Below are 12,480 nucleotides of genomic sequence, written 5' to 3'. Positions count from 1 at the left end.
CACTGAATTGAACCGTCTACAACAGGTGACTTTATAGTTTGTAAACAACATCTCAATAAAGCAATTTTTTAAAAATATACTTTTACAAAAGGCTAACAGACATGTTAAGAATTTTAGAAGAGCTCTTGTTAGTAACTATATAAACACAAATTAAAATGGGCAGATACAGTTTCACCAGTCATACTGGCAAGGTTCTATAAAATGGTAATTCCCAGTACCGACAATATTTTGGGAAAACAGACACCAACATATACTGGTAGAATATTGGTTTTACCTTCTGGAGGGGGGCAACTAGATAAAATCTACTGAAAATCCTTTAAGAAAATGCAAAACCAAGTAATGCCATTTCTCTTTTTATCCTAATGATATAAAATAGGAGCAGAAACTACAATTAAGCTACAGGAAATTTTATCCTAGCATTTTATAATACATTTTTTTTAAAAAAACTTGAATACAACTCAACAGCAATCAGGTAGCACAGTAGCTAGAGGCCTGTTCTTTGTATTCAAAAAGCCCGGGTTGGCCTTGAACCACTGCCATTTACCAGCTGAATTATCATGGACAAGTTACTGAGGATAAAATTAGGCTAACAATAGAACCTATGTCATACCATTGTTGTAAAGATTAATGGACTAATACAAGTGCTTTGTGCAAAGCCTATTTTACATGGTGAAAGCACATAATAGATGCTGCGTCTATTGTTGCTGCTTAAAGATGGGCCAGCATGGGACGGAATCAGCATGAAAGTTATTAACAATGATGACGCAGAAGATGCCCTCATGGCATGGGAGAGGAAGAGAAGATGCCCTCGTGGCATGGGAGAGGAAGATGTCTTAAGTGCAAGAGCTGATCACAAAGAATGGTGACTTTTTTTTTTTTTTTTTTTTGAGACAGAGTCTTGCCCTGTCACCCAGGCTGGAGTGCAATGGCGCGATCCTGGCTCACTGCAACTTCTGCCTCCCAGGTTCAAACAATTCTCCTGCCTCTGCCTCCCAAGTAGCTGGGATTATAGGCACCCGCCATCATGCCAGCTAATTTTTTGTATCTTTAGTGGAGATGGAGTTTCACCATGCTGGCCTGGTTGGTCTCAAATTCCTGACCTTATGATCTGTCCCCCTCGGCCTCCCAAAGTGCTGGGATTACAGGCGTGAGTCACCATGCCTAACCAAAAAACGGTGACTTTTTTAAGTGTGTGTGTACGTATGTATGTAAGGGATCCGGCACTTTCTGATTCTTTTGGGTAGTGGACTTAAGTTTGAGTTACCCTCTTCTGTCATCTCTTCTGTTTATTAAAACATGAACCAATTTTCTAAATAGAAATAAATATGTGTGTGATTTTCAATGTCATTTTTAAAAATCAGTGTAACAGGCATTGAGGAGGAACACAGGGATGCACAAATCTCAGAGAGGCCAGCAGCGGCCTGCATCGGCCCTTCCTAGCAGGTCTTCCTAGCTGGAGGCCAAGCAGATCTCCAAGCACACGGCTCAACCACAAACTGTGAGCATGGATGATACCCTCCATGGGTGAGGGGCTAATTTGTGTGTACAGTGAGGACAGCCCAGCTCAAGCACAAACTGAGAGCATCGACGATACCCCGCCACGGGTGAGGAGCTGATCTGTGTGCACCATGAGACAGGCCTGGAGTATGGCCACAGCCCACACCAGCTGTAGCTTTCTCTGCTTCCTCTCAGTTTTTCAAGACCTGAGCTGCTAAAATATGAGAGAGCCCTGGAAGCACCTGCGCGGGGAGGGGGGTTGTTAAAACCAAATGACCAGGCCCCACTGTGCAGTTTCTAATTCAGAAGGTCTGGGGAGGGAGCCAAAGCTTGGCTTTCTCTAACAAGCTCCCAAGGGCTACCGGAGCTGCCATTTTGGGGCCCACTCTTGGAGAAGCATGTGCCAAGAAGAGGACTTTACAGCGCGCCAGGTGGGCAGACACCACCTGTGAGCCTGTGTGTTTCTCCTTTTCTCATGTAGGGCCTGCTAAGCTTATGACCAGCACTGTTAGTGCCCTGGGAGCAGAAAGTAAATGTTTCCCTGCAGGACACTAAATCCTAGGGAACATCAGATTCACAATGATTCGTGGGGGACAGCGCCTCCCAGAGAGCCCCTCGCCCTTCAATTCCAGGGCACGAGTGACCTATGGTAGACATAAAGTACAGGAAGGATGATCATTTTTTATTCAGTTTCACCGCTCAGTGGACAGATGGCCCTTTACTAATATTTAGGAGGGCTTCATTGGCCGGTAAAAAATGGTGTCTTCACCCACAGGTAGTTCATTGTGTCAAATCAAAACCAAAACAAAAAGTAGTTGAGGATTGTGCTATTGAATGTCTGGGGTTTAAATGACTGTGCATCCCTGGGGTGGGAGCGGTGGCGCACGTCCGTAATTCCAGTGCTTTGAAGGCAGAGGCGGGAGGGGCGCTTGAGGCCAGAAGTTTGAAGCTGCAGTGAGCTATGATTGCGCCCCTGCACCACAGCCTGGGCAACAGAGTGAGACCCCTATCTCTTAAAAAATAAAAAGGCTGTGTATCCCATTTGCTCACAATGGCAGTGATACCAACAGATTAGGAAACAAACAGCACACCTGGCCACTGAAAGGCGGCAAGTTAGGGAGAGAAAAGGAAGGATTTGGTGTCCAGTCTCACTCCTTGGTCTGAAAGCCCAGTGACCAGCTTTCTCAAAGTTTGTTTCTGGGGTTTTCTAAAAATGATTTTCTTAGTAACTTCTGAGTCTTCTGCTTGAGGCTCAGGGCCCCTCCCAAAGAGGAGTTGCCTCTATTATAGAAGCAGGAGCCGGCACAGGAATATTAAAGCTCCTATGTCAGGACTTTTAGGTGCTGAAAATAAGAGCAAAACCAACAACCACATATTGAAATTCAAACCTCAAAGTATGCAAATGCCAAATGGACATTATATACCAATTAGACTGTAAACAATCTTCTTAAAAAATATTGTGATAGTTGACTGGTGACACCTTTTCTACATAATGTCATGATTATCGCAGAGTCACAGACACCACCAGCAACACGTGTTCCAGAATGATCCAGGGCACTGACATATGGAGACATGAGGCAGAACCCTGAGCATCCCATAAACTAAGCACACTGAGAAGGAGGTCACACACGGCACGTGACAAGCATTCACCTGGGCTGCATACTTACCTGAGCTCTTTGGGATCAAACACCAATTTCACATCGTTGACGATCGTTGGTAAGTATTTCAGTGCTGCCCCCTGCAAATCAAGAAACAAGAAGGCTAAGCAGCATGCAGGTGAGGGAGTGTTCATACCAATTTGTAATCCTTATGAGAAGAACCGCAGAAACACTGAGAAGACAAAGATCACTTCCAGATGAGGGGATGATGGCTAACACAATGAAAATAGAGCAAAGAACAAAAGTCATCAGGCACAATGGCTCACACCTGTAATCCCAGCACTTTGAGAGGCTGAGGCAGGCAGATCGCTTCAGCTCAGGAGTTCAAGACCAGCCTGGGCAACATGGCGAAATTCCACCTTTACAAAAATATACAAAAAAAATTAGCCAGGCACTGGTGGCTTGCACCTGTAGTCCCAGCTATTCAGGAGGCTGAGGCAGGAGGATCACTGGCGCCCAGGAAGTAGAGGTTGCAGGGAGCCATGATCACAGCATGGCAATCCAGCCCCGGCAACAGAGGAAGATCCTGTCTCAAAAAAGAAAATGAATCTCTAACCTACAAAGAATGCTCAAAGCATGCTAACTTCTTAATGGTTGTCTTGACACATAATAAAATTATTATTAACAGAAGCCAACACTTATCACCTGAGGCCTAAGTGCCTATACTGTGTGCTAAGCATGCATGTGATTTTCTCCTTTTACCCCTGCAGAGCTCTGGGAGGTTAAAGCAAAATGAAGACCTGTCCCCCTCAGAATAATCCTCTTCCATTAAATTCACTTCAACTCTTCCACATTGAATGATTAAAGTCAACTGTCTTTGTTCCATTCCAAAAATGTTTTCCTGTGTATCTGCATATATTTTAATAATGAATCATTTTGTTCTTTAGTAATGTATCTTCTAGAAAACAAACACCCTCAAAAAACAGAGTAATGATATTAATGATAGATCCTGTCATGCTACACACTGTGCTAGGACCCTTGTATATTTGATCTTTAATTCTTACAGACCTCCTGTATTAGTCCTTTTTCATCCTACTATGAAGAAATACCTGAGACTGGGTAATTTATAAAGCAAAGAGGTTTGATGGACTCACAGTTCCACATGGCTGGGAAGGCCTCATAATCATGGTGGAAGGTGAAGGAGGAGCAAAAGGACATCTTACATGGCAGCAGGAAACAAAGTTTGTGCAAGGGAATTGCGCCTTATAAAACCATCAGATCTCAGGAGGCTTATTCACCATCATGAGAACATCACAGGAAAAACCTGCGCTCATGATTCCATTACCTCCCACAGGGCCCCTCCCACAACACATGGGGATTATCAGAGCTACAATTCAAGATGAGATTTGGGTGGGGGCGCAGCCAAACCATATCACCTCCTATTACAAGGTAGCTGAGTAGGAAGGAGGAAAAAACCGACAATGGAGACATTAATTACTTTGTCCCTGTTCACAAAGCTAGTACTGAACTAAGCTAGAATTAAGTTCAGTCGGGGGAAAGTCAGAGCCTGAGTCCCTTTGCTGTCTTCTGTTGGGAAAAGTTGCTAGATTTTAAGTGATCTGACTCTGGCTCTGCCACTTTCTACCTGTGTCTTTAAGTAAGAGGGGAAAATAACATTCATGCCAGATACTTCAAGGAATTGCATTAAAGCTCAAAATCAAATTGGAAAATGAATAGGGTAACACTTTGAACACTGGAAAATACTACGCAATTACAGAAACAATTTTTACAATTGTTCTCCAAAAGCAACTAGGCAGAAACTCACTTCAAAAGTATTCCCCTGAACATATACAGATGGTTGATGGATTTGTAACAAAGGTACACAGTGCCATGGGTAAATAAATAAACTTCATGCCCTACTCTCTCACACTGTACAAAACTCAACTTTAAATAGATCACAGATCTTAAATGTAGAACTTCAAAAACTGTAAAACTTTTGGAAGAAAATACGTGTGAGTTTGGGCTAAGCAAAGATTTCTTAGATATGATACAAATAGCACAATGTGTAAAAGAAAAAATTGATAAATTGGACTCCATCAAAATAAAGAATTTCTGCTCTCCAAAAGGTACTACTGAGATAACAAAAGAGGAACTACACAGGGAGAAAATGACTGGAGATCATATATCTGCTAAAGATTAGTACCCAGAATACACAAAGAACCCTTAAAACTCAATAATGAGAAAACAGTCTTCCCCTCCCTGCAAAATGGGCAAAAGAGATGATGAGACAGTTCTCCAAAGAAGATAGATGGATGGCAAATAAGTACTTAAAAAGACGCTCAGCACCATTACTCATCAGGGAAATGCAAATTAAAATGACAATAAGATACAAGCAACATCTATAAGAATCATGAAAACAAAACAGAATTCCTACAACGTGCTCTTTGTATAACACTGCTAGTCTGAATGCAAAAATAGTTCAGCAACTTTAGAAGAGAGTTCAGCAGTTTCTCATAGGTAAACATTCATAATCCGTAGCACCCAGCCATTGTACTCCTGGCTACCTCCTCAAATGAAGTGAAAACCTACATTCACAAAAACTGAAGGCATCCTCATAAGGTTAACAAGAACTCTGGACAGCAATACAGTGATAATTAAGCACGGAACAGGCTGCACTTCGGCCCACTTCCTCGTAATCCAAAGTCACGCAGCACTAGATACTGGTCATCTGCATCCCCAACGTTCCTGCAGATAGGATTTCTGACATTAGAATCATAAGTCTTTTGTTTAAGAACTGTTTAAGGTGTTTCTCAGATCCTGAATTCCAGGGAAACTGCTGGTGCCAACTGGTTTGAAAACCCCCCACAGAGGAAAGGAATCAGCAATGCAATGCAGTTTCTTCATCTCCCTGTCCCTTCACCCCACGCTCTTCAACCCACTTAGGCCTGCTCCAAAAACCCTTAACAATACCTAGCCCCAGACTCCTCCAGCAGACAATCTGAGGTTTCCTCCTTCTGTTTTGGTGGTCCTACAATTAAAACTCTTTCTCTGCTGCCACCCAGAGTCGCAGCACATTGACTTGGCATGTACGTGGGACAGCAAACCTATGACGGTTACAAAACCCTTATGTGGACGTCTCTAGCAGCTTTATTTGTAATCTCCAAACACTAGAAACAACCCAAATGTCCCTTCAAGAGGGGAATTCATAAAACGGAACTCGACGCAGTAACAAGAAGCACAAACCACTGTTACCTAGAACACAGATGCACCTGAACGATCAGTGATAAATAAAACGAGACATATGCAAGAGGCTGCATCCCGTGTGACTCAATTTTCCTAACATTCTGGAAAAGGCGAAACTATAGAAATGGAGAGCATGTCAGTGGCTGGTGAGGAAGGGGGCAGGGGGAATGCAGGGGGCTCAGGGGCCCTCCTGTGGGATGACTGCATTATGCGTTTGTCAAAACTGGCAGAGCTGTACATTGAAAAAGAGTAAATTTTATTGTATGTAAATTGTACCTTTTTTTTTTTTGAGACTGAGTTTCACTCTTTCACCTGGGCTGGAGTGCAGTGGCACAATCTCGGCTCACTGCAACCTCCACCCCCCAGGGTTCACGTGATTCTTCTGCCTCAGTCGCCTGAATAGCTGGGACTACAGGTGCCCGCCACCACACCCAGCTAATTTTTGTATTTTTAGTAGAGACAAGGTTTCGCCATGTTGGCCAGGCTGGTCAACACCCAAACCAAACCCACACACCGAAACCAAACTCCTGACCTCAAGTGATCCGCCCACCTTGGCCTCCCAAAGTGCTGGGATTACAGGCGTGAGCCACTGTGTCCAGCCTATACCTTAATTTTTTAAGTGACTAAGAATATATTACCTGGGAATATTTCCATAGCTATCTGGGATGGGAAATGCCTGAAAGAATGGCGGGCTGGTGTCTCAACTCTGGTGCACAGGTGAAGTCATTTCAAGTGAGTTCAAGTTGCCTCATCTATAACGTTGAGTATTCTGCACCTGTCAGACAAGTTTCTAGGTGCTGGGCTCTATGGACACATTACATCCCCATGGCAACCTGATGAAGGAGGCCTATTACTATCCCCTTTCACGGAGGAGACAGTGGAGACATGCGAAAGTGAAGTCTTTGGCCCAGACCAGCACTGCTGGGATTTGGGGTTGGTCTGTGCAGCCCCAAAGCTAATTGTGCAAAACCACCACACTTCAACTACACCAAAAATAGAGTGGAGGATAAAGCAACTTTAGCCCCATAAATCTCCACTCCAGAATGATCCATGCTGTTGTTCACCTCAGCGTTTGCCCTGTCCTTCAATGCCCACCAGATCCCAACAGTCTGCTTTGGGATGCAACTTTTCAAAAGAGCACTAAATAGTAATAATTCCATTCTGATTTCAAATGTTCTGCTTCCACAACGTCAGTGTTGCTTTGAAAAAAAACAGAAAACATTTATTGTGACATTTAATAGCCAGTGTTCGCACAGGATGCTTGCTCAGTCTCCCGGTCTCTCGTTTCGCTTGTGAACGCCCAGAGGGTGAGGCACAAATTGGCTTCATGCATTTTATACTGTGCCCAGCAAAGCATCAACCGCCTGTAGCAAGTTTATAAATACCACTTCACCAGGGTGAATCGGCCACAAACAAGACAGGCCTTGATGGCCCACCTGCCGCTGGCTCCCCTTGGGCCGCCGGACGCTGCGTGAATCGGGACCGACACACCGCCAAGCGGGGTAAGAGCTCCCAAAGTCTTCCCTGCCGGGGTCTTCCCGAGCTCCTAGCATCAAAAGTGTCATGATGACACCCCCAGAGAAGGGGTCATGCCCCCTGAGGCAGTGACATGGAATGCCAGTGATCCCAAAATGCTGATTAAACCAGAATTCTGCTTAACCAACCAAGATGATTTTGTGTCTTTTGGTAAATGAGGTTTAGCAAGAACTGGGAGGAACCCACATCTGCTATCAGTCCTGGGTGACAGAACAAAAGACAGGACAGAGAGAACAGAATTCAGAAGAAACATGAGGAGAGGCGCGTCTTACACTGTGGGTCCACCTGTTCTCCTGAAGGGCCGGGTTTCCTCTCCTTCTCCACTCTCCCCCGTGGCGGACTCAGTCTTTCTTTGCTCTCCTCAAGCCTGGCCCCCACCCCTCATGTCACCACCTCCTTCAGAGAAAAACAAAAGCCACCACAAGAAAGGAACTCGCTAAGCTTCCAACCACCCAAACCAAACACAAGACTCCAGCTCCCAGCCTCTGTTCCTGCCTTGGGTTTTTGGGGCACCCGCCTGCCCTATGGGGCTCCAACCTCTTCCCCCACTGTCTGCTCTAGGCCCTCCTGCCCTTTGTCCTTCTCCCTCTCTCCTCAGAGCCTTCAGTTCTCACCCCTCTGGCTCCTGCTTTCTATAATGAAGCCCACACCAGCCTCTCACCCAGAAAAACAGCCCCAGGCCCTGCGAGCCTCTGCTCCATCGGACAATCCCCCACACCGTGGGCCGGGCCTGCGTCCACTTCCCGCACGACCCCTCCTCACTCCCACTGCAGCCTGACTCCGGCCCGCACCACAGCTCTGTTCCTGCCAAGGCCACGATGACTTCAGGCTGTTCTCAAGTGGCCTTTCTGATGACACTTTGGCCACCTCACCTCTGGGGCACTCGTGGCCCTTACTCCCAGGGTGGCCGCCTGCCTCTCCACCCTCCTTCCAGCTTCCTGCGCGGGGCCCTGCTCCCCCAGCCCCTTGCCTGTGGGTTCCTGGGGGTCCCTCCACATATCCCCCAAGGGACCTCACCTCCTGCCATGCCAATGACTCCCAATTCTGATACATCTCCAGGGCTCCCCTTCCTCCTGAACCCAACACCCACACCCCACACCCACCAGAATCCACCCTGGCTGACCCTTGACATTGCAAACTCCCCCTGCCTTGGTGGAAGCCACCGCTGCCTCGCCTTCCCTAGGGATTCCAGTGCCAGGCACTGCATCGCCAAGCCCCAGCTGCACGCCACAGGCCTAGGCATCACATCAGGTGTTCTCTCTTCCTCACAGCCCCCTTCCAGGCAGTGACAGAGCCCTCGGTTCAGGCTGTTAACTCCCCTAGGGACAAACAGCACCTGGGCCGCACGGCTACTGCCTCCCATTGGCTTTGCTGCCAGCCTCCTACCCGCCCTCCCTGCCTCCACGTTGACCCCTCAAGGACACTCCTCACTGGGCAGCCAGAGCAGCCTTCTGAAAATGCAAATGGAATTTAGATACTGTGGCAACACCCCCTGCTCATGGGATACAGGGAACCTACCCCACACCCATGGAGGGCCATTGGCTCTGGCCCCACCTCCCCAGACTCACCCTTGGTACCTGCAGGACTCTCTCCCACCAAGCCGAGCCTCTTCCAGTTTCCCAGGTGGGCCAGGCCCCTCTGCCAGCTCAGAGGCTTGAGCACATGCTATTCCCTCTTCTGGAGTCACTGCTCTGCCGCCTCACCCAAGTCCACCCCAAACACACAGTTAGACTCTGGTACCCCTCAGTCCTTAGCTTAGACATCATTTCGTCCAGGACACACAGGTGCCAGCTTAGGAATCCGATATGGTTTGGATGTGTGTCCTCTCCATCTCTCATGCTGAAACGTGATCCCCAGTGTTGGAGGTAGGGGCAGTGGGAGGTATCTGGATCATGGGGGAGGGTTTCTGACGAATGGCTTGATACCTTCCTCGCAGTAACCAGTGAGTTCCTGCTCTATGAGTTCACGTGAGAGCTGGCGGTTTAAGACAATGGCACCTCCCTGCACTCTCTCTTGTTCCCTCTCTTGCCATGTGACACGCCTGCCCCCCCTTCACCTTCTGTCATGAGCAGAAGCCCTCATCAGAAGCAGATGACTGCACCATGCTTCCTGTGCACCCTGCAGAACCAGGGGCCAAAATAAACCTCTTTTCTCTGTAAGTTACCCAGGCTTGGGTATTCTTTATAGTAACGCAAAATAGATGAATACAGCATCTAGAGACATTCCTATTTGGACTGCAATGGAAGGTCAATTTGTCCATATTCCCCATAGACAATAAGCTCCTCACAGATAAGGACAGAGCCTATTTCAGTCTGCTCTGTCTCCTTCTGTCCTCACAGAGGACATTGCGCAGTCAACCCTCCATGACTCCCAAACTGACTGCAAACTTCATAGATAGTCACGACCTCTTTATTTTCAAGAAGCATTCCTCTCTCTGCATTCAGCCACAGAAATCACCTCCTTAACTAAGGGAAAAAGTTGTCTTCCCCATCCAGTTTGATTAGCCAGACAAGGACAAGATGCAAAGGGAACTCGGATTCCTTCCTACCACAGGCTCTGGCTTTCCTTGGCAGGAGGGTTCCATTACCCACTATTGTAAGAGCCACACCTAGCTTGATTCATTTCTAATATTGGTTATTTGTCCAGAGTTTCAAGTGTTTTGGATTCTGCTTGTGCTTGCAGGAAAAACCTTCAGTTTCCTCTGTGGAGTTTGGCAGCTTCACTAAATTCAGGTCTCTTTCGAGTGGAAACAGTCCTGTCTCAGGAGCTTGCCAAGACACAGAGCACCTGACAGACGAAGCAGGGGACACCTGCCCTGTGGATAGATGGTGCTGCGTGGACTCTTACCTGCCGAAAGACACCTCCAAAAATAGAAATCTATGAACACATGTGGGGGACCCTAACCAGCACCATCAAAGGAAGGCAGTGCCATGGTAGATGAGGTCAAGGCTCTGGGGTGCTGTCCGGGCTACTCCACCACTCGCTGTGTGAATTTGGGGAGGTAGCATTTCCTATCAGGGCTTCTCATGGGCAAAACAGTGGTGATCAACAAGGCCTGCCTCAAGGGGCTGTGGGAGAATGGAACGATGTGTTGTGCATGTGATATGCTCAACTCACTGCTCCTGCTCAACAGATGTTGGCCACGGCTACCACCAGCAGTGGTGGCAGGACAGCGTGTGGACCCATGCACATGTTGACATGGAAAACCTCCTCAGCGTGCACATCTCTCAAACCTGAATCTTCATTTGGTGCAAACTTCCATTTGTAAAGTGCCATCTACATTGTGGCAAATATTGAGTAGAATCAGTTCCCAAATCACAAAAAAGATCAGGGTGATAGAAACTGAGAACATTGAAGATTTTTCCTGTTTTTGTTTGCCTTTTGTTATTTTTGTAAATCAGTGAAGATCTTTATTTAAATAAAACTGTGCTCAGAATGTGCAAAGCTGTTTTGAATTGTGGGTGAGAGGCCAGGATGCCAGTCCCTCAGCAGGTATCTGCTCCACGGTGCCTCCCAGGCACTGGCAAGGTTCCCTGCAGCAGAGCGGGATAATCACTAATCAGTTCACTGGGGGTGAGGGACGAAAGTGGGAAGGAGGACAAAGTCCGTGGGATGTCCCCAAAAGACAGAGCTGAGTTTGGAGTGAGGCCCACTTATGCTCCCTGACCCCAGAGGTATGAACCATGGACCATGGAACTGTATGAATGCACCATTATGGCCTGGCCCAGCCAAGAACAGAGAAGAGTACTCTATACACAATTTAGATGAAGTCACTGATTTTAGCTTTCTTTACTCCTCGCCTGTTCATTAAGTTATAAGTGAACTTACCAAATAAATGTTTGCTATTTAAGCAAGTAATTTCTTCAGATTTTATTTTAAACTTAGGTAAATTAACTTAATGGCAGTTTAAGTCCTGGCTTATGTTATTCTATCAACTTGGTAAAGCTTTCATCTGTCCACCAGAGGGGGGATGGTCTGATTCTACCTGCATTTAGTCCTCGGACCAATCAACACCTGTGTAGGACCCACTGACACACCAAGAACACATACCTGGGTCCCATGCACACTCAGGCAAGAGAGAGGCTTAAAGAGAAACTGAAATTACCACCAAATGCATAAGGGCTCCCAACCATTCATTGAGCACTGATGGGAAGCCAGCAAGCCACAGAAAGATAACACAAACAAAATTAGAGAGAATCACAGCCAGTGGTAAAACTATTTCTATTTATATTAAGACAGGCAGGCTGTTGAGTGTCCCTCTTAAGATCTGGTTCACCTCTTAATATCCAGGCAATCAGGAACTCATCGTATTCAGCAATCACAACTCTTGGGAAGGAAAGTGAGATCAAAACTGAACCAAAAGGAAAAGAACACACTGAAACCAAAGCTTTAAAGGGAAAAGAAGAAACAGGAAAGGGCAGAAGATGATAAAAGTTTTCTAATTGCTGAAATACTTCAGGTTAAAGAAATAAAATAATTTTTTTTCCCCTTTCTGAGACAGAGTCTCACTCTGTTGCCCAGGCTGGAGTGTAGTGGTGCGATCTCGGCTCACTGCAACCTCTGCCTCCCAGGTTCAAGCAATTCTCCTGTCTCAGCCTCCTGAATA

The 12,480-nt window shown here is 46.5% G+C and overlaps 1 protein-coding gene across 2 annotated transcripts in view; it reads right to left on the bottom strand.

The window, feature by feature from the left end:
- Positions 1–12,480, bottom strand: part of DOCK1 (dedicator of cytokinesis 1) — a 550,965-nt gene that overhangs the window by 347,803 nt on the left and 190,682 nt on the right. For both annotated transcript variants that reach the window (XM_054503625.2, XM_054503626.2), the window contains exon 24: positions 3,165–3,235. In XM_054503625.2, coding sequence (XP_054359600.1) covers positions 3,165–3,235 — 71 coding nt within the window. The remainder of the gene's footprint in view (positions 1–3,164; positions 3,236–12,480) is intronic.

Source organism: Pongo pygmaeus, chromosome 8 (genome assembly GCF_028885625.2).
Source record: "Pongo pygmaeus isolate AG05252 chromosome 8, NHGRI_mPonPyg2-v2.0_pri, whole genome shotgun sequence".
Taxonomy (NCBI): Eukaryota; Metazoa; Chordata; class Mammalia; order Primates; family Hominidae; genus Pongo; species Pongo pygmaeus.
Note: the sequence above shows the minus strand (reverse complement) of the source record. Positions and strands in the feature narration are given on the sequence as shown.